This window comes from Melampsora larici-populina (assembly GCF_000204055.1).
Source record: "Melampsora larici-populina 98AG31 unplaced genomic scaffold MELLAscaffold_78, whole genome shotgun sequence".
NCBI lineage: Eukaryota > Fungi > Basidiomycota > Pucciniomycetes > Pucciniales > Melampsoraceae > Melampsora > Melampsora laricis-populina.
The window spans coordinates 103,704-130,623 of NW_006768842.1; the positions used below are offsets into that span (position 1 = coordinate 103,704).

Genomic DNA, 26,920 nt, shown 5'->3' on the forward strand with positions numbered 1-26,920 from the left:
ATCAAACAGAGACCAGACACAAGATTAAGAATCAATCATTTCATCCACAGTTTTTTTAGCTTCAGCCCAACTCATTTTAAAGTTATCCATATACTCCTTGTAAAGACGTCCTCGCATTTGAATGTCTTCTAATTTCGCTTTCTTCTTCTGAGACTCTAGCTCCCGCTCGATTTTGTCTAATTCAAGAGTTTCTCTACGTCTCTTGAGAGTCTTTGTCTCATCTAAGTTTTTTTCTTTGAAATCCATTTCGGCTTGCTGAAATTCTAAAGTTTCCCTTTTGAATTTGAGATCATGAAGTAAACGTGTGTGTTCATCTTGTTCCGGGTTCAAAGACTTCGTAATTGCCTCTTTAAGTTTGCTAGAAGACTCCAATTCCGCCTTTCTTGCATTTTGCTCGGCCAACATGTAATCTTTTTTGAAACTCCACTTGGCTTCGCGCTCTTCTCGTGAAGGTAAGTGATTAGCTAACATAGAAGAAGCCGGGCCTGAATTCACACGTGATGATTTACTTGCAACTACACTTTGAGAATCCATTACTGAGCTTTTCCGAGGTTGAGAATGTCGAGTTTTCTGCACCGTTTGATCTTTAGATATTCCCACACGTTTTTGAGAGCTTTCATTAATGCTGCTGTCTTCATGATCACTTAAATTTTCGAATCGAGGAGTCTCAATACTTTCAAGCATCCGGTCAAAATCATCCTCGTTGGGATTACTAATGTTGTCATCTAGTTGGTTCTTTGAATTGGCTTTTCCTTGACTCGGTAATATATCATCGAGATCTATTGGTTGGTTAGACTCCTGTACATCGTCTGGTGAGTTGGCCTTTCTCCGTCCGAAAGCAGGGATCATCTCCTCAAAGTAAAGACATTTTTTTTTGACCATTGCTTGAATCATTAAACGTATGTTAGAAGAGTTTCTACTAGTGCTTAGAAACATGAGAACTTACACTCAAACTTCTCTTCAACCAGCGATACAAGCTCTTTCCATGCCTCACTATCAGATGTGTAACCATTTGCTTCCTTCTCAGCCAACGCATCATCCATAAGTTTCTGTTTTTCTCCTTGACCAGTGCCATTCTTGTAGTCTTGCGCCGTACGGAAATGCTTCTCAAGATCTCGAATCTGAAGAAACCAACAAAACCAACGTTAACAAACTCTGTATGTAAGCAAAAACACAAAAAACATAGATAAACATACCTGTTGCTCGACCTTTGTTGAACTGATATTTGAAAATCCGTTCTCAGCAAGGTATTTAGAGATGTCCTCAGCCACTTTCCCCTTCTTAATCATCCCACCTTCACCCCTCCACCAATCAAGACGGAACCCATCACCTTCTGGCATAGTGAGCCATTTGATCAAAAGAAAGAGGGCATTCTTGCCCTCCTTGTTGAAGTCAGTGCGCCACTGGACTCGACCACGGCCAGGGGAAGATGGCTGATTGTTCTTGTTCTTCGCTTTCGAATCCGTTTTTTTTCGGGTCTTTTTTGGAGTATGATCAGTTTGAGATGTTTGAGGAACTGAATCTTGAATTTGCAATGATTGATGGTACGACATCGTTGGCCAAATAGGATGATTGTTTAAAGCAGGAGAGAGATGAGCAGGAGAGAATTGCTGGTGGATCGTAGGAGAGAATTGCTGATGGATTGCCGGCGAGATATGTGGATTGATACTAGGCGAGACAAAGGTGTAAGAGTACTCTCCAAGTGGAGGAGCTTGCCCTGCAATCGAAGGGTCTGAAGGAGTCCTGGAAATTGAATTGGTTCGAGATGCAGGCATATGAGCCATGTGAAAGATTTGTGGCTATAAGAAGGTGAACTTTGAAGTATGAAAGATACAGGAGTACAGGTGTGTGGTGTGCACAAAGTTTCCAAATTAAATGTGACATCCAGAAACATCTTGGAGATGTCCCAGAAGTTTCTGGATGTCGGTTCTTGACACTTCTGGGACCCAAAACACGAGTTTTGAATACCCCTAATGAGCAGCTTGTATCTCGACTGTCGAGGTGCTAATTATAAATATGATGATGATGATGAAGAGATGAGATGATGAGAAGTGTTTGAAAGAGTAGTTAAGTGAGGTTTAATTTCAAAATTAGGGTTTTAATTTAATAGTTTTGTAGTTTAACTTGTAAAATCATTATCAGAATCAGAATCAGAAGAAGTGAAGTCAACATTTTATGATTTCATATCAAATCAAATCAAATCCAGAAGAAAGCCATGAACTTCAACTTAGATTGGGATGAACCTGATATTTGGTCAACTGAACCATCATCTTCTATTCAAATCAACACATCAAGAACAGAACATCAAAACCCACCTGAACCATCTTCACCAACTAATCAATCAGATTCATCTGATACTACTACCATTCATCATCATCAAATCAATCTATCAACACCTAATCCTACTTTAACCAATTCAAATTCAAATTCAAATTCAAATTCAAATTCAAATCATTCTCAACAACCCAATCTATCAATCTCAACTGATTCAATACCTAAACCATTCATCAACTTAGATTCTGATCATCAATCTTCTCCAAACAGTCCTTCTATCCTATTCTCTTCTCCTTCAGATGCTTCATCAACTCAATCTATGTTCTCAGCTACAGCTGATCAAGCTCAATCACAATCAAACAATCTCAATAATAGTACAATAGATGATGATGATTTTGGTGATTTTGATGATGGTGATGAATTAGGACAAGGATTAGGAACAGATGAGTTTGGTGATTTCGATACATTTCCAAGTTTATCACCTATACCAAGATTTCAAACCAAACCGAACATCATACCATTCAAATTACCTAAACTTATGAATTTCGAAACCCTAAAACAATCACTCACACCTGCGATCGATAGTCTTTTTACACAAATCGATTCATCAGTTTGGCTAACCGATGATGTTATCAAAAATTCAGATCATCCACCAATCGAAAAAAATTTGTCAATTCCTTTGGTTTTGAAATCTTCTGATCTACTTAGGTCTGCTTGGAATGAATTGATTGAAAATCAAAACCGACTTGGGATTCCAATTGATTGGAAAAGAAGTCAGATCCGTCGTCATTTTTTAGTCACACTGGGGATTCCAGTCGATTTAAATGATGTAAGAATCTTGATCTGATCATTCAATTTTCCACTAAAACATTTTTCACTTCTTACGATTGATTTCTTTTTCTTCTTCTTCTTTGGATTTAGTTCTTGACACCGGCAGATCTTCCTCAACAAACACTTTCAGTTCATACAGATTCAGTTTCATCAAGTCTTTTACATCCATATAATTCAAAACTTATCAAACCATCAATCAAGAGTCCAACTCCAACCATCTCAATAGATCGAAAAAGATGTGATGAACTATTATCGTTGAAAAATGGTTAGATTCCAATTCAATCCAAATGATTTCGATTCTTTTTTTTTTCTGATGGGTTTTTTGGTTGATTTGAATTATAGACGATTTACAAAGTCAAAGTGATGAAGATCTAATTAAGATTAGAGACGAGTTAAAGAACATGAACACAACGATCTCAGATCTTCTATCCCAAACACTTACCAAACGTGACAAATTAAACCAAGATAGTGATTCATATAATAAGATGATCTCAGTTGAGTGATGTTCCAAAACCTAGACCAAGCTCACCAAACCTTGCACGATTTCTGATCTCTTTTTGGGGTATGGAAATCGAAATAGGATCTCATCACAGCTGCACAAAGGATCAAGATGGGATCACCTAATGTGAACAAAAGATCATCGTCTATCCAACTAGGATCTTCTTCAATCACTTCTACCGCTCAGATCTCTTCTACTCATCCAGCTGGGTCTTCTAGATGGTTTGGAACGACGACTAGATCGGTGACGCCTACTAATCATCATCAGAATGTGACTTCTAAATCTGTTGAAATTAATTCTAAACGATCTTCTGTACTTTGAAACTTCTTACCTTCCAAAAGAAATTTAATTGGGTTCTGCTTTTTTTTTAAAAAAAAATCAATTGGGTTCTTTTTTTTTTAAGAAAAATGTTTAATTGGGTTCTGATTTTTTTTTTCTTCGATCTTGTGTTTTGATTGGTTTGGTGTTTTTTTATATATGTTTTATTAGATTTCATGATAGATTGAAGGGTTGTTGATATTTACAAAACCAAAATGGCAAGATAGATAATAAAAAAACATTGGATATATAGAAAACTTTATATAGTATAGGAATTGAGATTACTAAATATAAAGAAATCAAGTTTGATGATGATCAGATTTTTTCTTATGTAAGTTTGATTAAGGTTTTTTTTGTCTTGATTATAAGACTTTGAGGTTTGAAACTTTTGGTTGGGTTAAATTCGAATTAAAAGGGTTGAATCATTAAAGTTGTCTAACTTGTCCAAAACCGCTTTACTGTTGTTTTCGAAAAGCTTGTCCAAGTTTGCCCGCAAGACTCGAGCAGCATGGCGGGAAAACTCGGACAAGCATTTTGAGAACGACAGTAACTCCTTGAAAGAAAAACCATGGTACTTACTTACCAAAAACTTTATAACAAGCACTCCTTTGAGTTTATCAATTTCAAAACTCAGATGAGATGTTCTTTATATGTACATAGCTATGTATAGATATGCAATTGAAACTACCTATTTTTCTGTGTGGATTGTGGTGTGAGTTGTCAATGTCACAACGTATGGGAAATTTCTGTGGTTTTTTTTGAAACCTTGGAAGTGTGTCCACTGTCAAGGAGTTTTTTTTTTTGATGGTGAATGGAAAATCAATTCTATGTACTGTCGTTCTTGAAAAGCTTGTCCAAGTTTTCCCGCCAAATTGCTCGAGTTATGCGGGAAAACTCGAACAAGCTTTTCAAGAACGACAGTAATTTCTCAGTATGATTATTACACTTTATATTGTGAACTCTTGAAGTGACGGTTTGTACTCAAAAGATATGCAGTGTATCATTAACCTTGAACAAAGCCCGTTCACCGTTCATGAGCGCGTTTTGCTGCGTCCTTGACCGGGCAACGTGATTGTGAGAGGATTTGTTAAGCATATGTGTGTGTGTTTCTGGATATATGTCAAAGTTTGAAGATATGAAATATTCAAACTATTTGAAAAGTGTTCAAAGTGTAAATTCCTTTACAAAAGAAATAGACGAGGGGTGACATTTACTTCCTGGAATATATCTGTAACTCCTGGCTCCTGGCTCTGAATGTGATCAATTATGTAGATGGCTTTGAGATTGAATGATAAAAATTCATAAACTCCTTCTTTGAATCTTTGAAAGAAATTCTAAAAAATAAAACTAAATCCTTTTTATACTTGAACGTCAAGAGGATGGAAAGAAACAACAGTGAAAAGTAAAAAGAATAGAAGTTTGAAGTTTCTGGAGACATTTTATTTTGATAGGTATAATACGCAGTTCTTTAAAAAATGAAGAAAATCTCATGTCAAAGATTCCTTGTGTATTTGTTTATTTGTCAAGATGTGTGAAGTGTGTGTGTAGATACAGTCAAACCTGTGCAATTGCATAATTTGGGTGGAAGACTTTTCCTATGCATTTTCACGGGTTATGCAATTCCATTGTCTAGTTTGGCGGTAAAAAGTATCAAGATCTAGGAATTTTTCTATGCATTGTCACAGGTTATGCATCTGCGCAGGTATGCATTTGCACAGGTTTGACTGTACATAGGTGTCTTGATCCGGACAAGATGGTGGACGGAGTCACTGCATACTAAAATACGGCAAGGCGCTGGATAGGACGGAGATTGTTGAACGCAGGATGGACGGGAATTAGAGAGTGGACGGAGGATAGGTAGGATGAATGATGATATGATTGATACCGAGTCTTCTTTGAGGGAGTGGCTTTGTTTGTTTGTTTGTTTTGTTTGTCTAATTCCGGTGATAAATTAGGTAGCTTAAGATTGGTTAAGTATGACTTAAGCTTAAATGATTTTGATAAGATTGAAAGTGTGATAGGCTGTGATGGGTGTTATGTAGTGTTCCTGATTGAATTGATTAGATTAGATAATCTCTTTAATCTCTTCACTTGATCAGAATCAGTTGATTAACGAGTTTACCATTAAACCAATTCCACTTCCACTTCCAATCCAACCCTCAACTTCTTATCATCTTCTCTTCTTGACTTCAACAAACATGGAACTTCCTCAACCTTTACCTCCTATTCTCATCACCGTCTATGCTATTCATGACTTGTAAGTTCTTCTTCTCTTCTCTCATATACACTCTCTCATTCACTAACCCTCTGCTCATCTTCTTTCAGTCAAGCAGAAAATCCTGATGAACTCTCATTCTCAGCTGGTGAACCAATCGATGTCACTGAGAAAGATGATCAGTATGGTGATGGTTGGTGGCAGGTTAGCTCTTACTTTCACTTTCACTCTTCTTCTTGATATCTTTCAATATCCAACTAATCCTGTTTCATCCTTCTTAGGGTCGCAATACCAAGGGTGCATATGGCTTGTTTCCACAAGCTTATACATCTCCTCAACCTACTTTACCTATCAATTCAGATGGTCAACCTACTATGAATGAAACTCTCTTTGATGTTCAAAAGGCAATCGATTCAATACATCATCCACCTTCTTCTACCGTCTCATTAACCAATGGGATCCCTTCTTCACTTCTAACTGAACATCCTAGCTCAACTCATCTCAATCCTGAACATTCAGATGATGATGATGATCGTACTCGATCAGAGCATCATCTCACCTGGGATGCTCATAACGGTGGCGCTGCTAAAGCCAGAACTGCATTGGCTGAAAAAGCAAGGGCTGATGCTCTCGCTCATCAATCCGTCATGGATCGATTGAAATCAGCTTCAAATACGCTTTACTCTCATCCTGGCTCAGCTTCTAGCTCGCGTATCAGTATACCTGAACTAAACGAAATCGACCTATCAGAAGAGAGTGGAGATGATGAAGACGATCGGATGGGTTACGCTTTACGTGCTCAACATCAGTTCCAAGGCCCTAGTCGTTCAAAGAATCAAAACGATCATGGTGATCCTTCTCAGTCCTCAAGTCTTCCTGGTACACCTGATCCTCGGGATAAGCTAGTCGTAGCTACGCAAAAATTGGGCCTCGATGGCGACCATGAATCCTCTCGTTTCGCTTCCGGCCCTTTCTCAGCTGCAGCCATCGCTTTGGGATTAGCACACTCTCCAGTGACCTCCTCTAAATCAACCTCCTCGCCAAATCACGCTCGGAATCATTCTGTGCCTTATCACACTCACAAACCCGGCCAATTGTCTTCGTCAAGCGTTCTTAGTGATCTCAGCGCTGGTGCACGTGCCGCGATCAGTGCGGCATCCCCTCCGATTGCATCGACCCTTCGAATGAGTAGAGAATTTTCTCAGCTGACCTACCAAGTCCCATCAACCGATCGAATCAATTCGGACTCTCCAATACTCTCTAATCATGACTCAGCCACTTCACAAAGCCGATCTCCTGCAAGTCAAGACAAGACACCCACCCCCGTCTTCACTTCCACCTTTCCAGATCCACAACCACCTCCCACATCTGCCCCTCTCGCCTCGCCTGGCTCTACTCAAGAATATCTAAAGAGTCCAACAGGTCTCATGCCAGGTTCTTCTGACCCTGTCGAGCATTCTCACGGCCGCCAACGATCTGCCAGCAGTGTAGGCAGCGGTATCTTCTTTCGTCAGCAAGCTTCATCTCCTCTTCGGCCTCATTCGCCGGCTAACTCAGCTGCCCCTATCACCTCGACCAATATCAATACTTCCAACTCAACAGCTGATTCGTCCTCAGTCCAAGGATCTAGATCACGATCAAGCAGTAGACTGGCTGCTATTGAAGACCAACTCGCCAGTCCCGCTACCAGTACTTTTCCGTCTGTTACAGGTAAACATCAAATTGGTGCCGAGTCTTTCTCTTCGATTGTGAATGGAACAGGCGTGAAATCTACTTTTATGGACCCAAGAGAGTGGACAGTGACTAATGTGATGGAATGGGGTAAGACAAAAGGTCTAGATGAAGTTACAATCTCAAAGTTTTCGGAACATGAAATTACTGGTGATGTGTTATTAGAATTGGATATGAACTCCTTGAAGGAGATTGATCTCGTCGCCTTTGGTAGAAGGGTGAAGGTCACAAAGGCTATTGAAGAATTACGAAAGGCACTTCAAGCATCCCAACAGGGAATCTCTTCTTCGTCACCCAATCCCGATTCAATCAAATCATCATCTCCACAGTTCGACGCTGTACAAGGTGTCCAAAACACGCGTTCAAATTCGTACACTCATCGTCGATCAGAATCTACTTCAGAATCTACTCGACCAGGCAGGGGGTTCGTTACGCCTGATATGGCTGATCCCATGTCCCCTGTTCCCAATCAAAGGGTCATGATTTCCTCCAATCTTGAAGATATCGTTGATCATGAATATGAGTCGGCCAAGCCTCTTTCAGTCAGATCCGGGCCGCAACATTCACTGCCAGGCATTCTAACCGATCTCAAGAAACCCGCCGCGATTTCATTCTCTGGCCTCAATCATAGACCAGAAGCTGACGTGGACACTAGTTTGACCGGTGATTCTCCTCCAAATTGGCAACATACTAGACAACGGGTAACGTCACCTCTCTAAGTATAGAATGCAAAGTGAATGATCAGAAGCCTAACGTGACATTTTGCCATCTGACTCTAGGATGTTGCTCCTGGTAGCATTGAGTATCCTCGAAGACCACATTCTGCTCACTTTTATAGAGAGGCAGAAGACGCCGGTCTCTCGCCTGATAAACTAGCCGAAAAGGCTGAATTACATGATAATTTCAACCCTACACCGTTGGTCCTACATGAGGTAATTTATATATATATTATCACTGACCATATGTTAGGTTGTCATAACTAACTCTTTGCTCCACTATCAGGAGAGTGCTAATACGAAAAAGTCGAGGAAGAATCTAGCCAAACAAGCCAAACAACAGCGACCTGGTACAGCTAATTCGATCTTGAGTAAAAAGCCGTTCTCGATTGGTGAGACATCGACCGACCCGCCCTCTAGTCCTGAGCGCTCTTCTTCTGGACGACCTAGCGGTGAAGGTAAATCGAGGAGCAGCTTCTTAGGCAATCTACGAGGACGTAAACCACCACCTCAATTGACCACCTCCGGATCACCATCCCATCCTTCTCCGTATGTTTCCCTGTGCCGCATGATCATGTCAAACTGCCTTCTAATTGAGTCTGTTGTTCCTCAGGCCCCAGAAACTCGCCTCACCCGTCTCGGCGACAAGTCATCCGGACGGTGTTGGGAATAAATCAAGAGGAATCTTCAACTTTGGTCATCATCATCAACAAGCACAACAGATTCAACATCTTACACCGATCTTACAAGATTCAAATTCCAAAGAATCCTTACCCAAATTCTCTGCTGATGATAAACGTAATGGTAATACTAAGACTGCAGCAGAGAGGATAGGTACACCTGATCATATTGGTTGGATGAGGAAGAAAGGAGAAAAGTATCCTACCTGGAAAATGAGATATTTCATACTGAAAAATTCTAACCTGTACTATCTTAAATCTGAGAACGTAAGTTTATTTTGATTTGAGTACTTTGAGTTTTGGATAAGCGTCTGAACTTTCAATTTGCAAAAACAGGAGGTCAGGATTAAAGGATTGATTAAATTAGGTGGTTACAAAGTCGTGATGGATGATGATGTGAATCCGGGTCGATATGGATTTAAAATTATTCATGATGACGGATCGAGTCATGCTTTTAGTGCTGATGATTCAAAATTGTTACGTGATTGGATGAAGGCCATGATGAAGGCTACCATCGATAGGGACTGGCTTGGTGAGCTTTCTCTCTAGAAAACTGATCAGAAGGATTGCTGTTGATCGAAAATGCATTCTTTCTATGATGTAGCACCGGTGATCTCTTCATGTAACATTCCTACTATGCCAATTTCCGAAGCCCAAAAGATGTTTCCACCTCCAAGACCGCCATCGCCTGCATCTAGAGCTCGAGCTCAGAAAGCTAGATTAGCGGCCAATCCTGAGATATTAAATACCAAAGATCCTGCAATGTTGATGAACTTGCAACGACTTCAACAGCAGCCACAACAGCCACAACAGCCACAACAGCCACAACAACAACGACCCATCAGTCCACCCGAGTCACTTCGACCCAAGAGGAGTATTCATAGGAAAAAGCCTAATCTTGCAGGTTTGAGTTCACCACCAGGTAGTTTGACTTCTTTTTATTTCCTTCCTCTTCTGTTATATCAGTGACTGACATCACTTGGGGAATGGGTTCAAGAACCAGCATTATTCAAACCGACCGTTGCAGATCAAACATTGATGAATTGGATCAATACAACCTTGAGTCGATCATCCATTACTAATCAAAGGATTCAAGATTTCTCTGGATCACTTCGATCGGGATTAGTGATTGTGAGATTGATTGAAAGTTTAACGGATGTACCGAGTGGAATTGATTTTGATCATTATACGGGTGGTGATCGAATGGATCTTTATTTTGGAGTGTTTGATTATTTAAATTCACAAAGGATTCCGTATGTGGTTTTTCTTGTTTGACGTTTTGGGGGATATGTAGAAGAGACAGATGAATTGATTTTTCTTAATTGCCTTAATAGGCTTGATGGGTATGCTTTGAATGATATGATATCTGGTGATCCAGTGAAGAATAGAGTGAGTGTTTCTTTCTCTTGTCTATATACTTTTTATGACAGAAAAGAAATGTATGGTGGGGGTTTCTTAATGATGAACTTTTTGATTTTTGTTTTTTAGGAATTCTTGAGTAGAATTTACACCAAGTTTAATAGAAGTCGACCTGCTTTTGTGACTGCTGCTTTATGAGATGATATTGAATTTGAATGAAGAAAAAAAAAGTGAGAAAGAAGAGTTTAGAAGAGAGAAAAGAAGAACAAACTTGATCGTTTCCTTTTGGGTTTGAAAAAAACATTAAATCTTATTATATTTAGCTGTTTTTTTTGTTTCTATTTAGTATATTATTCGATTCTGTTCTCTTACATATATATATATATACACTTATATATAATCATTATTATTATTTTTCTGAACACTTTTTATATCTTAATTTTTCTTTTTCCGTACCTCCTATGTCTTTCCTTTTTCTTCAATGTTGTGTACTTAATCTTTCGTTTCTTTTGAAAAATCCCTTTCTCTTATTTTGTAACATTTGTGATATGTTTGATCTTTAAGATGTGTGTGTGTGTGTGGTAAGTGAGTGTGTGGTACCCTTGAATGTAGTGGGTTTGGATTTCTGTGTGTTTTGTGTTAAAACTTAGAAACAAGACATCAATCGAAAAAAAAATGAAACGCGTAGGACAATTTATATGTTATTCTGAGTTATTTTTTCTTTTCTTTTTTACAATGTTTATCTTTTTTTCTCTATTCAGACAGATATACAAGAACCAAGTTAGCAATTTAAGTGAATTTTAATGGTTTCTTTAATGAAATAAATATTAAATTTTTTGAAAGGAGAAATGGTCTTGATTTGGTTTTTTTTCTTTAAAGACTTTGAGGGTTTCAAAGAATTGAACAGGTTTCAAGTAAGAGAAAAAGATGATGAAGTAAAGAAGTTTAAAGGAAGATGAAAATAAAACGAGTTCAAGTATGTAGTGAACAAAAAACTGAAAGGATTTTGAAATAGGATTTTAAGTGGTTCACATTTAAATCAAGACCAAACCAAAAAAAAACAGATAAACAGATCAAAAATGGAAAACAAAAAAGAAAACAAAAAATCAATTGAGATAAGAAAGAAAAAGTGTGTAGAATTACAAGAAAAGAAATTGTAAAAGAAAGAAAGAAGATTTAATGAAAAATGAATCCATGGGTTTTCTTAAAGTACGATTTCTTCTTCGAAATCAAACTGATCTAAACCATCATAATATTTAACTCTTAATTCACGACTGGTTTCAAAAACCTAATCCAAAAGAAAAAAAAAGTAAGTTTAAGTGTTCATGAATCATACATATAAAGTTTTGTTTACCTGATTTGATTTCTTGGCTTGGTTTAATCTTTTGACTTGGGTTTGATTGATCATTGGTTTTGGTTTTGGTAGTTTTTTTAATTGATTGGATTTCAGAAATGGTTTTTTAGGTGAAGGTGAAGAATGAACTTCAGCTTGAGTTCGTTTGTTAGGTAATCTGTTGGGATCTAAACGTTGGAGTTTCTTAGGTGATGGTTTATGATTCGAAGAATTCAAACTGTTTGATCGTGTATTAGTATCAAGTTCATGAATGGGTTCGTGTGTAGGGATAGGTTGAGGGCTTACCTTTCTGCTTGACTGTCTTTGTCTGTTGGTCTTTTTGAAGATGGACTGATGATTCTGGGGATTTTTTTGGATCGACCTCGACGTAAAGGTGGATCATCTACCTCGTTTTCATCTGATTGGGTTCCTAAATGTTTCTGATGATCAAAAAAAAGAATTTCAGATTTGGTTTTCAAAGACTAAAGTTGTGGAAAAACCAAAAGAATTGGATTACCTGATCACGAGGATCTGCTGCTTTTTTGATCACTCGATGGTTTGGTTTTCCTTTTTGATTTTTGTTAGGTCTTTTAATGGACAACAAATCAGTTAAAGATAAATCCGAATCCATGGAAAGATGTACATGATTCTTCAGATGAGATTTGTGATTAACAGAAGGTCCTGCTGTTCCTAATGGTACGGTAGATTTGAGTTTTGATGGGTTAGGTTGAGTTCTTTCTAATTCTCCTTTAGATCTTAAAAGTTTTAAACGTTTTTCGTTTTGTTGAAATCCAAATGGATCATTTAATTCTTGATGGATTTGTTGATATCTTTGACTTGAGATTGGGAATCCATCTTGGTCTAGGATGATAGAAGTTCTTTCGGAATTCGAATTCGAATTCAAAGATTTGATTCGGTTTCGTTTGAGTGTGGAAACTGAACGGTTGGGTGAATCTTGGGTTAGATTTAGGTTAGGTAATTCATTGAGTTTCGGGAGTGATAGATGGTGAGGTGGGGTAGGGGTTGGATTGTAGGTAATTGGGTCTATGTATTCTAGACTTGATTCCGTATGTGATGGTGGGACATTAGGATTTGGGATCGGTTTTGATAATGCTTTGGTCATGACTTTTTTAATACTTGGATCCACTTGTGAGGATAAACTAAAAGATTTGTTATCATTGATTTCTATAGCTTTAGATGTACTTTGAAGAGGCTGATTTGATGGTAAATTATAATTAGACTTGGAAAAAGTGACCAGTTCGATTGAAGGTGAAGAAGTGAAATTTGAAATTGAATCATTGGTTAAACCGAGTGAAGTATGAGAATGTTTGATTTCTTGATTATGATTAGGATCTAACAAGTTTTCGATTTCGATTTCTTTAAGCCATTTTTGAAGTAAGTTTGTAGAACTTTTGGAATAGGTTTGTAAATTGATTGAGTTTAATGAAATTGTGGGATCTGAAATCGGATCTGTTGAAGTTCTTTGGATTTCATGATAGGCTGGGATTACTACGATTGGTACATATGATTCATCTCTTTCTCCAAGAGGTTTTCTAGCACGTTTTGAAACTTCTACTACATGATCTGAGTCTGATTTGAGTTTATCATTGGTTGGTTTGATGATGGGTTTAAATGAGGTTTCGAAAGCTTTTGAACGTGTTTGACGAGATATAAAGTCAGCATCTATCTTTCCAATCTTGGGTAATTCGTATAAAGTCTTTTCGAGTGTTTTACGAATTGGTTTGTTTTCAGATTCAAGTGGATTGGATTGTTTTTCTTTATGTGTTTTGAATGGTGGAATGATTACCACAGGTTTTGATCGAATTGATTTGATTTGATTGATGTTTTTTGATTTGATTTGTTGATTGGTTGGTTTTGATTTAGTTTTGATAGTCATGATGAATGAATGAATGCAACTTTGATGAAAGGTTTAGATGATTTCCTTTTTAAGTAACAGTCTCTCACTCTGAGAGAAACTAAAGGGTGGTGGGTGTTTCACTTCGGGTACACCACGGGGCGCTTTTTGATTGAAGGATCGTCGCCGCGGGTCCCAGATGGTCAGCAGGCATAGCAGGCATTGCCCAAACTCAATCAAGTCCCTCGAGAGCTGTACTGGCCAGCTCAAACAAGGCTAACCCCTCATCCATCTGGCACACCCCTGAGGTTCTGTTCTACCACTCTTCTTATGTTCATCCTTGCACCTGCTAGTGTCAACAATGTTGTCCAATGATCAACCTTACCCTTGTAAGACATCATCTCACCTGCTTCCATCTTTTCACAACTGACTAACCATATTTTATTCATACTTAAAGTATGGGATGATACTAAATCCATCCCAGTGCTTGCAACTCTAACTGCCTGGAATTGATCTGTATTTATCCTCTATCCTGCATGACTTGATATTGCAGTTGGACACTTGAAATTTCATTGATTTCAGCTTGCAAACACCCACTCTTATTTTGGTCAATTTGATACAGATCATGCTGATTCACAATAAATCTCTTGATTTCTTGAAGACAAAGTTTTGATTGATAGTGTCTCAATGCTCATCAGAGAACTTGGTAAGCAAAGCATAGTGTGTATGTGAGAAATGGTGTGTGTATATTAGTGAGGATGACTCTCCAAAGTGGAAAAATATTGCCTCAAAGGGTTGTACTTGAAATGCTTTCATTTGAATTGCTTCAAAGTGCCATAAAAAGACTACTCAAGATGTCAGTTGTTTTCCCTCTTGATGACAGAGCTCCCCTGATTTTGAGTTGAAGGTTCACTTTTGCCATGTACATCAGCTTAAACAACACCAGAAACACTTCAAAACATGGCAAAATATGGTCTGTTCCCATAGTGTTGTGCAGCATGTGCACCAAGAAGAGCGCAACTGCTCTGCTATTGGGTCAAAAAAATCACAACGTTTCACAGCGGAGAGACTGCTAAGAACCCACTACACAGTGCACTACAAGGGATGGCGGGGGTGAAGCCAATTGAAAATAAAATTTGTTTAAAATCTAAGTGGACCTGCCCAAGCCAGTGGGGTTGGATCAAGGTAGGAGAGTAGCTTGGTAAGAATGTCTTTGAGTCTTGTAATGAGGTACCTGATAAATGTGCCTCTGGTTAATATAAGGTGATTGGTAACCATGCCAACTTGAAAGCTGGTGTGATTCCAGTTTTTCTTAAACTGGATTCCTTCCACAGATATACAGCTCTGTACATCAGTATATCAGATGTACAGAGCTGTACTAATCTTAAATCATTCAGTTCCTTTCTGAAGCTGGTATCTGAGTTATTTCTGAAGCTGGTTTTTCTTTTTTAATTCTATTGTTCAACAAAGTTGTTTTGTAATGGGAAAACTAGGAGACATCATCCAGACGGATTATTGATTTCCTAACCTTCAAGAAATGAAATCCAATATATCCTCTGACAGTAAAAATAATCTTGTGTTCCAAACTTTTACAAAGATGGCTTACAAAGATGGCTCACATAGCTGGACTGTAAAATCCAGCGCTCAATTCTTCTCATGGCCATTAGCAATAAGTTGCAGAAAGTAGAGACATGTGAACCTTGGTAGAAGTACAGGTTTAAGGGATCATGTTGTGAGATGGTCAGAACAAAAACCAGCCCTTGGTAGAGAACATGTTCTCTGTTTCACATCAAAGTCATCAAGCCTGAATATGACCTTTGCCAAAGATTATGTCACAACCTTTGTGAGTTCATAATCACACTCTGAGCGCTGCCTGTTTCTCTGTTTGATCTCTACACATTTTTGTATTTTATTGACTTTTGCCTTTCTTTCTGAAGCAGAATTCCTATGTGATCAAGACCAGCAATTGTAGTATGATAATGTCACACTCTTTGTCAAGGACTTTTTCATGAGGAAACCAATCAACTGATTGAGCCCATGATTGTTTGCCAACATATTGGCAAGTTGGTCAAGCAGCTTTGTAGAACATTCAAATCAAAACCCGGCTTCAGAAAGGACTTGAAGCTACTTGAATGATTTTGGATTATGTACTGATGTACGGAGCTGTATATCTTTGGAAGTAACCCAGTACGAGAAAAACCGGTGTCAAACCAGATTTTGAGTCAGTGTGGTTTATCAATTGCCTAATGTAATCTACAACAAGACCCTTCTCTCAAGGAAATAACACTAACCTGATAAATGTTCCCCTGGTTAATATAATCTATGACAAGATCCTTCTCTCAAGGACATAACACTAACCTATAAAAAGAAAAAAGTAACAACATCACACACACATACTAATAAGTCAATTTAAGTCATTCAGAAAAGACAAGGTTAGATACCTATTATAAGTTTAAGATAGTTAGGTAAGCACACGATAGTGCGAGTCAAGCTGATCTGAGTGAAAGATTGAACTATTACATGAAACTTGGTCAGATAGATTGAAAAATTGGAGAAGAAACAAATCTGTGATCTATGTACATTCTCTTTTCCAAAGATGGGGAAAAGAGAACTAATGCAACAACACTTGCTAACATATAAGGAAAAATTGAAACTCATAAACTACTGAACACCTGATACTAATTCTTTATCATCTCTACAATGCAAACTCTCTTCATCTTTATTCTCAACTAATTTAGCTTAGTCCTCTGAACTCTCTTCATCTTTATTCACAACTACTTTAACTTAATCCTGCTTGGTAATGCCTGGGGCCGGCACCGGGACCAGGCCGGGATCAGGCTTTTTTGGCTCTCTAAAATAGCTCTGATAGCCCGAAGCGCTGTGCTCTCGGCCCACGGACCCGACCCGCCCAGCGGGTCTGAAGCGATAGGAGGTGGTGGCTGTTGGGCTCAGCAGATGAGATGACAGCACACATAGATATACATGTATTACTTTGAGGTGTGATGGACTTCTAAATACTGTAGATTTTTGATTGACAAGGTATAACAACTACAATTTGATAACTTTGTCAAAACTCTTGAGGCATACTAATGCTTCAAGAGTGGGTGTAGTCATTGAGCTACGGAGGTGGGTGATGGTCCTACCAGCCGCAGAGAACCCACACTTGGAAAGGGCGCTGGTGGCTGGGATGGCTAGGAAGATCTGAGCCATGTTCCCAAGGATGGGGAAGTGGTGACCATCTTTTTGCCAAAAGAGAAGTGGGTCACGACTTCCATCTGCTTGCTTTGTTGAAAGGTAAGTTTGAAGCTTGGCTTCAATACATTGAGCTTTCTTTTTAGTGACAAACAATCAGGGACCATCTTTGAATGGTACTGCTAGTTCTTCATCAACCTGAGGAGCGTCTTTATGAAAAGTTTCACACTCTTTAGGAAAGAGAGTCTTCCAACCTTCTCAATGATAGATTCCAGCACACTCTGGAGTTGCATTGGTCAGCTCTTGATCCTTGCTACGCAGATCGAGGAGTAAGGCACAAAGATATACAGGTTTTTTGAGGACCTTGTTGTAATAGAATTTGGCCTTGACTTTCATTCGTTCAATAGCTTGGCGAAGCTCTTGAGCATCATAGTTACACCAGCTCTATGAAAGTGGGAATAAAATTGATAAGATGAGGATTGATGCAAAGTGGATTGATTTAAAAAAGGACCCACCAAGTTCAATTTTTTGATGATCCATTCATATACTGGTATCACATCTCCCATGCTTGGGTATTTACTTGCTGACAGATCCTTTGTGGCTTGCTCAAAAGGCTCAAGGAAATCAATAAGGTGGCCAATGAGCTTCCACTCATCATCCGACAAGGTGTACTGCTTGTAATCTGGATTGTTTTGGCACTTCGTGTCAATAGATACACGTAATTTGAACGCTTGATGATAACATTCTAGGTCCAAGTTCCATTGTGTGTCAACATTGTGGATGAGGTTGAGTGGATAGCCTAAGTCAGCCTTGACTTGCTTGAGGAAAGATTGTAAGTGTTGATGTGATTTGTAAATCCACGCAATCAGTTTCAAAAGACGGGTGAGGACTGAGTGGACATTGGATGGTTTCATTGGTTCCAGAAGGATAGCAAGGTCACGTGGGATTGGTCCTTCTTTGCCAAGCTTTCTAGAAAAAGTCTTGAGTCCATCTCAAGCGATAAGGTTGATGACCTGTGCAACACATTCAAGAAGATTTTCTTCCCGTTTGAAGTTTGGGCAGACTGTTTCAAGAGCATAAGCCATGGTACCATTTGAGCTTGCATTATCAGCAACGACACAATACACTTTATTGAGCAGGTTGTAATCTTCAAGAATTGGAATGCGGGGTTCTGTGAGGTTGGTACCAGTATGGTTGCCATTGATCTCTTTGAGGGATAATATCAATTCCTGCAATCCAAATCTTTCATCAATCCAGTGGGCTGTGACACCAAGGATAGATTTTTGGTTTGTCAATGTCCAAGCATCGCATGTGATGCTGATGGCTAGTTGGTCTTCAAATACGCTTTTCATTACAACTTTCATTTTGACAAATTTCTTTCTCACTGCATCACCAAGAGCGCTGGAGCTGACAAGGAAAGGTGTGATATCAGGATTACACATCTCAAGCAAGGTTTGGAGGTGTGGAGAATCAACAAATGCAAATGGGAGCTCTTTCATGATAGTTAGACGGAGGAGTTGTTGCTTGAAGTTTTCACGGGTAAGCTTGGGAACCTAAAAAGGAGACATTCAGTACAAAAAAACAAAGAGTAAATGTGAAACAATGTCTCACTGTCTTGAGTTTGCCATTGGACAAGTAGTTCCTCATGGAACCACTTTCAGTAACAGTTTCTTTGTGTATTTGATGACAACGGTTCAGGTTGTGGATCATCAATCTTGTGCTTGCAGAGCAATCAATAGTCATTTCTGTTCCGCAGATTTTATTGCCTCCATTCGGATGCGCTTGACAAATGTTCTTCATTGAGTTTGTCTTGTCATGAAACTTGGTCTTGAAGTGTCTCCAGACCCATGAGGTCTTGTTTGAGTTGTCAACTTTGGTTTTATTCTTTGCAGGAGCAGATGACAGGAAGTTTGCCTGGTTTTTACTTTTGGGTTGTGGAGGGGAGTCTGATATGGTGATAGTTGTGAGGGGCGGGTGCTCTTTGTAGGAGTACTCAGTGCTCACTAAAGGGTAAATAGTAGGTTTCTTAATTTTAACTTCTTTATTTCAAATATGTAGTAGGTACAAATTGAAGTAAAGAAGGAAAAAGAAAGAGGAAAAAAAGGACTGACAGTCTGTTTGGACAAACCCAGACAGACTTCAGTTAATTGACTCCTGAAGAGGAGATTTAGTAATTATAATAAGATGTTATTATAATAAACGAAGGTTGGATCCTGGACCTTCTTTTAATCTTTATTGTAACAGATCAAAGAGTGAGTTAGTTCACCAATCTGGTTGTCCTTAAAGTCACCAAGTTGGGGTTATTCTTAAGGTCACCAGCCTGAAGTTCTTCTTAAGGTCACTAGCCTGGAGTTGTTGGAGGTCACTAGCCTTGATTGGGTTTCTACTTAGGGGAAGTAGAGGATCCAGAGGGGAATGAAGAATTGTATTACCTACTTTTAATCAGGAAGCTGATTAAAGTTGATGAAGCTTTATCACTAGTCTTATTTGTATAAGACTCTTGATATTTACTTCAGTTGAACTTTAATTGTTCTTTAAAAGTAGTGGGTAATAATTGCTTGGGGGATTCTCTGAAGGTTGAGAGAGGAGGGGTTTATATACTCTCCTCTCTAAACCTAACTGTAGTGATATTTGTTATTATCACTACATTGGTTCAGGGTTATTTATTGACATGCAGTAATGATTGTTACTAGTAATGCTTAATTACATATACCTCTTATGTGTGGTATGTAATATAAGCATTTAACTCTTGACACTGAGTTATGAGGTGTAAATGGTGTTTTGTTACATATTACATGTTGTTTTACAGGTTCATGTATATGTAATAAAGGTTTTGATGCATTGTATTACATGTTACATACAGTCTATGCTCAGTATGTAACATGTAGTTAATCTTATACATATGTTTTTTACTGTTACAGGTTAGTTTTGGTTACATGTATATGTACTCAGGGCTGACAATAGTGCTGCTGTCACACTGCAAAAATAATGTATTTTTCCAAGGTGAAAAATGATTGACATTAATGCACAAAATGATTAATAATGCAGAATTAATGCAGAAAAATGCAGAATTAATGCAGAATTAATGCATTTTTAATCATTTTGTGAAATAAATGTAATCATTTTTCACCTGGGAAAAATACATTATATTTGCAGTGTCAGAGGGTCAAGGGTGTTTTTGAGCCATTTTAAGCTGTTGATTCTGATGGAACTAATGATTTCCTTGTGGCTGAGCCACACAGCGGGAAAAAATTCTTTTTTACTGCGCCGGGCGGGGCTGGGTTGGCAGCTTTTGAAGATGAGCTCGGCTTGGACCACTCTCTGGATGCCAGTCTGGGCCGGTGTAGAACTTATAACCCAACAAGGGTTATACAGAGCTGGAAGAGGATAATCTACTAATATAATGACTAGTAGAAGTTGTCTGAGACTGCTCTTCTAAAACAACACAATCAGGAAAAGACACTGTTGTATTGAGTACAGATAAGGCACCGGAGAAATATAACTTTCACACATATTTTAACTTCAAAAGCACAGTTTTTATTACTATCAACACTGCTATAGTGTTATTCCCAAATGATAACTGAAGAAAATAAGCAATATCTTTATGATATTATTCCCAATAAGTCTCTTTGTCTATAATACTCAAGTAAATTTCTCTTTATAGCTATAATAAAGGGCATATTTAAGTGACCAGGTACTATTAAAATAAGTTTATGATGATAAACAAAATAATAACTGCGTAAATGATAAAGAAAAAAAGGGAACAACAGTCCCAGAATCATCTCAAAGTATATATAACAATGTACTCCAACTTTTACAATGGTCAACAGCCTCAAAACCAATCAAATCCACCCAGAAATCCCTAAAAACCCTATGATGACGCAATGTAATGATTTTGTTACTAATAAATGATGTAATTTTCACATCTAAAAGTGATCAATGACGCAATAATATGATGTACAGAACTTCTTATGATGAATACAGGTGATTTTTTCCTTGTAAACTAGCTGAAAACCAAATTTTGAGATTACAAATTTTTTCAGATGAGGTCCAATTTTTAATTACTAAATTGCATCTTGCAGCCCTCGTGTTACTGATCATTTATGGCACCCATATGACCTATTTCTGATGCGTGATGAGTAAGATATTGAGCTGTGAAGTTAAGGTTTTTGGTATTACATGTTGACTTGTGACTGTAAATTCGAGATTCACACCAATTCCTTATTTGCCTTATAACTTTTTACATAAACCTCCGCTACTATTGATTTAAATTTTGTACATTATGTAATCTACTCTTCTGCGTTGAATGAGCTATCTACCAACCTAATCGGACGTCATTTGACATATGTAATGAGCTGAAAACCTTCATTTTTGACGAAATTCACCCATTTTCTTCACTTTTCACAGCTTCTACTCTCTTTTTCTTGCTCATGTAATATGAAATCATCTTCTACAAACTTAAAAATCCCGGAAAATCTTCTTGGCAACCTTAAATTTCACTATTACCACCATTACATATCCAAACTACACGTATACCTCGTGTTTACCAACTTTGAAAAAGTACCTTTTCTCTAATAACTTCTGTTTCTTCTTATCAACCTTCAAGATTAAAATTGTCACAGTATAATATAATGTTTTTCTTTCATATTCTATCCTCATAATACCCATAACTATACTTTTACTACCCTAAAAACCATTTTCCAACCTATATACCTATATTTTCAAATTTTTCTTATGTTTTTCTTTCTTTCTTTTTGTAATGAGTTTGTGAATGAACTCTAATGATCTTAATAAGTAATGTGAAATTAAATGATGTAATATTAACCCAATGACCAATACATAAGCCTATAAGAGCTTCAATTGATCCAAAAAACCTTCATTTTGAATTTTCTGTCCTGCTAAATCTTTCTAATAAACTGGTAAACTACTAAATATGAATTTTTTGATTGATCCCTTAAATTGATCACCACACCGGGTCCATGCATTATTCCTTGGCATTCTTTTGTGATTGACGTGATCTTACATAATGTGATTGATAACTTAATTTTTCATTCAGTATGACTAAGACTGATGTCCTTGTCAATTGAATACTTCAACAGTTGAGGTTGTGTAGATCCTGACGTGATTTATTTGCATATAAGGTCACTCCTCACCCTGAGCCTCCGGATTCTCTCAAGACAACAACACATTTCAGGCTCTCCACTGAAATCCTGAGAATCAATCCACAGTGTTGTCTCAGGATGAGCCCTGAGACCCGCCAAATCGGGGATCCCTGCGCTCCTCCCCGGTGGGACAGGAGGTTGTTCTGGCCTTCAAAGGGTACCGGACCCGCGGGGATAGTCGGTCCCGGGGGTTGTTCTGAGAGGCCAAAAAAAGTGATTTTCCTCAGGGAATCCAAGGAAAAAGGGCTTTTGTTAGAGGCAGCAAAGCATGCAAATTAAGGCAGGAAGGTCAAAAAATGGATGAATTGAACAGCGGAGATGTGTGTAAAAGTATGTACAAACATTACAAATACCAATGGAAAGGGAAATCAAAGTCAAGACTTGATGGCACACTTGTGGCTCAGCAAGTTTTCCCAGAAATCGCCGGGGAATCAGGAATCACCAGTAATTCCCTGTAACCCGGCAATTCCCATTGGGGGTCAGGGTCAGGGAGTCGCTCTGTACCTCAGAGGAAACAAATGCTCAGGGAACAGCGAGGTTGTTTGCCGTTCTGACTTTCAGAAAGAAGTTGGGGGGCGGGGCAGCTCGATCCCCAGCATTTGGGGGTTGGGGCTCATCCTGAGTGTTGTCTGCATTGGCCAAATCTGCCATGTGGTCAAATCCCTTGCACCAAACATTTTCTGTAGGTTGCGGTGGGTGTGCATTGGAATTCTTTGTTAAATGTTCCTCAGAATAGCTGAGGGGTTAGGCTGATAGACAATCCTGTGACCTGATAGCAACTTTAGGAGCTGCATAAGCATTTGTATCTTGGGGACAAACAACCTAGGGATATGTCAGTCCCGCACTGTTTTTGCAATGTATCAAATTCAAATATTGCCAAAGGAATGTTGCTGGGGAGACAAAATGTGAGCCGTTCAATGTCTGTTCCATGTCCCTGTGAGTTTTCAATAAAAGTCAATTGAAAACCCATTTGGATTTTGGTCACCACTTTGGCTTATGCAACTCATGGTGTTGTTGTACATATGCTTGAGCCAAAATATATGGACTTCCAGGTACTTGTCAATTGCCATCCAATGGTCTTCTTGTTCACTGGAAGGAATCAGTAGCGGGTGTTTGATGGCATGTGCAAGACTATTAGGCAAGTCAACTTCCAAAAGGATGACAATGTGGGGAATGTGCCTTGCAAGATTCAAAAGGCCAGTTAGTCCTTGTGCCATTATGGACCCATGCTTCCACATCACCATCAGGTCACGGTGTCCTATGTCACCTGCACGGGTTGCCTGGTGGGCCTCCACGTCTGTGGCAAAACCTATTAGACGCATAATCAGATTGTAATGTCTGTTGATGCCATTGGATTCAGCAGCTTTCAGTGCTGTTTGGTCAAAATGTTGTTTCCAAACAGTATCAATCACATGGCGAATGTCCAAATCTTGGGACCAGTTGCTATCTTTCTCAGACTTGTTGACCTGGCTGGTTTGCATGATTGGTTGTCAGTGATATTTTACTGCACCGGTGTTTTACTGGGTTCTTTTCTGTAATGTGATGTTACTCCCTTGAAAATAAACACCATGTTTGATTTATGAACAATCTGTGATGATTGAATAATACCATTGAAATTCTGAGACACCCCAGGCTTATTGTACTTGCCACTTGACAAATGAACAGATCACCACACCCTGGTATTGTGACCTTTCTCAGAACCCCCCCCAATGATGTCCCCAAATGGGCTTTGCAAAATTCCAATTTGTATGAGCCCCACCAAAGATGGAAAGGACCATTGATACCCTCCAGTGATTTAACAGGCAAACACCTGTTAACTCACAAACTTTCCTGCAGCTGGTATGAGCCAACGTCCCCAGCCGCTATTAACAACTGCTTTGCATACTTGTCCTTTTGACACCCATTTGGACCATCACTACATCCAAGACTTGTGAAACACCATCTGCCAAAGAGTCCAGCGCATCCATTATACATGGAAATTGTATGTTTGGCTTGTGCAAGGCAATTTGATCAATAGGCAGTGGTCTACATGGGAGCAAGGGTAGCTTTGCAGAATTGGGAACTCCAGGTATGTGACTTGTGAATTTCTTGAGGACGTTCACTAGTTGTCGATTACTAACACCGAGTGTGCCATGTCTGAAGGCAAAGGTGCAAACAAACCAATATCCACTGGCTGACAGTCCGCATATTGGCCCATGGCTTGCAGAATTGTGGCAATGCTAGCCTCCTCCTCTGTGCATTTAGCCTGCAGACAACTGTGAATGATGTGGTAAAACCCCATGTTCCATGGACAAGTCAAGAAGATGTGTCAATGCAGGTGTTGTGTATTCAAAGATGGATGCATAGTAAGGGCATGATCTTATAATTAACTTTGAGAGGCTCCATCATCCACTCTTCTCACAGGATGCGCAAATGTTCCATGGCTTGTAAAACACTTGTTTAAGAGATTGTCACACCAAACATGTGTAACCTTCTGTTGACTCAATACAAAACATTGCTGGCCAAATTCATCAAGCCATTTGCAAGGGGTACTGTGTTGGCGCAACAATTGCAAGCTACCACAACCATTGAGCAGATCACCATAGATCCTTACAAGTTCCAATGTAGTGTTGGCCAGTCAGTTCAACCAATCATTTTTGTTTATATCAGGTGGCTGGCTGACACTCCCCAATTTCAGAGCTGCTAGATTGGACACACTGTGTTTCACAAAGACAAGGTTCTTGAGGGACAACACAGTGGCCTCATCTAATTCTCCTTATATCACTGTTTTGCTGCCATTGGAACCTTGTAAAGGTGGGGTGCTAGACTGGATGGGCCAAGGAACGTGCACTTGGGATCATCATTGTCATTGTCTGCTTCAGGCATTTTATTTTTCATGGTGAGGGACAGCTTTCTATGTAATAGCAAGCAAAGAATTCTCATTCCTGACTTGATTTGATCAGCAAAATGGTTGGCTGCACTTTTGCTGAAGTAGTCTGGGGTGACCTGGTTGGAACTTGTATATCCTCCTGCAGGGAATTGACCTTGTTTGACCTCCTGCTAATTAACAATGGCAGATGCCTGAGAAAGCCAATGTCCGCAAATGAAGTAAGTCAAGCATTCTTTTGCATATACAATCTAATCTTCTGACATCTTCTAGTATTATCTCCTCCCAAGTGTCATGTCTTTTTGCACACAACCTTGTGAGTTTACCAAGACACTTAACTATTGCACAGGTGGCTTTGCTTCCCAAACCAATCTTCATTAATCAATGGCAATATTCAATGTCCAAATTTGTAGATGAAAATTGTGACCATGAACTCTTTGGGCATGAAGCCAACATTGTTGATATATTCACATATATCTAAAGCATGAGAAATAGTCATATGCATTCTCACATGTGGACTTTTGGCCGCCCAAGCGTCCAAAGGATCATGAGTGGTGGGGATCATCTTTCAGGATAACAAACCAATGACCCTTGACATAGTAGCCAATCCCAACATTGAGTCACCAATCCAAGCATGTTTTACCAAACCCTTCTTGGGACATAGTTGATGCACTAGCACCAAACATATTTTCATCCTTAAGAGAGCACAAAAGGGCATGGCTCTTCCCATCAATAAGCATCCTTTGTTGCCAGAGTGTGATATTTACCCTTTGCCATTACCACTATGGATACACCTCCTTTGGAACCACCTCAATCTGCATCAGTTCAATCTGACACACCTTCCTCCGACTCATCTCAATTGGCACTGTATGAATCTGACCCATTGATGATGCGGCTCAATCTGACCGGGCTGTCTCTGAATCATTCATCTACAGACGTCCTGCCTCAGAAGAGGAGCCATCCCAGCTGACCCATTTGGAAATGGCTCCATCCAATAGCAATTCACCAGGTCTTTCACAAATTGTCATTCCTGACAGTGAGGCAGAGCATGAGAATCACATAGCCCATATTACCAACACCATCTTTGCCAAAAGGATGAGCCCCCAGGAGTTTATCATTGTGGTCAGCCCTTCAGGCAAAACCCTTGTCACTCAAGACCCCCAACCAACCCAAAGCATTCTTGTCAATAGAAGCCTCAACATGGTCAACTACTTGCAGAGTCAGAACCTGACTGTCTACGAGTTCATTCTCAGCATACTAGATTGTTGCAACCAGTCTCTCACACCAAATCAATGTTCTTTCTGTGGAACTGGGACATACTCCTGCATGGTCATCTGCGGAGTGTTCATAGGCCTCTGCAATCTGATTTACCCCACTGGAAATGAAGAGCACATTTGGCGTGAAATCATCCAACCCAAGGTAAGCCCATTAATCTGTACCACAGAATGATGATTGCTCTCTAACAACTTGCATCTCATGTCTCCTCAGGCTGATGACCTTTCCATCTTTGTTTGGACAGGTTGAAGATTTAAACATCGCTGGTTATCCTTGGTGAACTTGATATAGATGTGGCATATGGTGAGTATGACTTCATTGCTCCTCATTGTAACAGAATGAATACATGATATTAATGGAGGTTTTACCAAAGGACAGTAATGAGTAAATGAAATGCATGATCTTTAGGTGACCTGGGATGACAAAACTTGAGTTTATTGGGTTTGAAGAAACCTTTCCTCCCGCGCAGCATTTGAAATTCTTGTGGAACTGTTGGGCCCTGGTCCTGCCCCGAAACCCTTTGTGAGAGGTATCTTTGGGGCCAATGAAGATATTGAGATTTTGAGAACGGACAAATGTGCGCAGGGGAGCAGCGCATGTTTTTGATCATCATC

The 26,920-nt window shown here is 39.1% G+C and overlaps 5 protein-coding genes across 5 annotated transcripts; 4 read left to right on the forward strand and 1 right to left on the reverse strand.

Moving 5' to 3' along the window:
• Window positions 1–2,215: 2,215 nt before the first annotated feature.
• MELLADRAFT_113138 (uncharacterized protein) lies at window positions 2,216–3,925 on the forward strand (the record flags this gene model as incomplete). Its single annotated transcript, XM_007417781.1, has 4 exons — window positions 2,216–3,103; window positions 3,196–3,370; window positions 3,448–3,599; window positions 3,686–3,925. The coding sequence occupies 4 exons, from the start codon at window positions 2,216–2,218 to the stop codon at window positions 3,923–3,925; spliced, it is 1,455 nt and encodes a 484-aa protein (XP_007417843.1).
• Window positions 3,926–6,120: 2,195 nt separating this feature from the next.
• MELLADRAFT_118409 (uncharacterized protein) lies at window positions 6,121–11,290 on the forward strand (the record flags this gene model as incomplete). The annotated part of the gene is made up of 11 exons (XM_007417782.1): window positions 6,121–6,179; window positions 6,248–6,341; window positions 6,419–8,569; window positions 8,648–8,800; window positions 8,871–9,133; window positions 9,198–9,531; window positions 9,601–9,796; window positions 9,869–10,186; window positions 10,262–10,517; window positions 10,599–10,653; window positions 10,753–11,290. 11 exons carry the CDS (start codon window positions 6,121–6,123, stop codon window positions 10,819–10,821), a joined length of 3,948 nt encoding a protein of 1,315 aa, XP_007417844.1.
• Window positions 11,291–11,827: 537 nt separating this feature from the next.
• On the reverse strand, window positions 11,828–13,853 carry MELLADRAFT_95038 (uncharacterized protein; the record flags this gene model as incomplete). Its single annotated transcript, XM_007417771.1, has 4 exons — window positions 11,828–11,911; window positions 11,978–12,194; window positions 12,263–12,396; window positions 12,474–13,853. 4 exons carry the CDS (start codon window positions 13,851–13,853, stop codon window positions 11,828–11,830), a joined length of 1,815 nt encoding a protein of 604 aa, XP_007417833.1.
• Window positions 13,854–24,626: 10,773 nt separating this feature from the next.
• MELLADRAFT_113141 (uncharacterized protein) lies at window positions 24,627–25,047 on the forward strand (the record flags this gene model as incomplete). The annotated part of the gene is made up of 2 exons (XM_007417783.1): window positions 24,627–24,781; window positions 24,843–25,047. 2 exons carry the CDS (start codon window positions 24,627–24,629, stop codon window positions 25,045–25,047), a joined length of 360 nt encoding a protein of 119 aa, XP_007417845.1.
• A 768-nt stretch (window positions 25,048–25,815) lies between these two features.
• Window positions 25,816–26,694, forward strand: MELLADRAFT_68960 (uncharacterized protein; the record flags this gene model as incomplete). Its single annotated transcript, XM_007417759.1, has 4 exons — window positions 25,816–25,898; window positions 25,967–26,450; window positions 26,598–26,609; window positions 26,644–26,694. The coding sequence occupies 4 exons, from the start codon at window positions 25,816–25,818 to the stop codon at window positions 26,692–26,694; spliced, it is 630 nt and encodes a 209-aa protein (XP_007417821.1).
• Window positions 26,695–26,920: the final 226 nt, after the last annotated feature.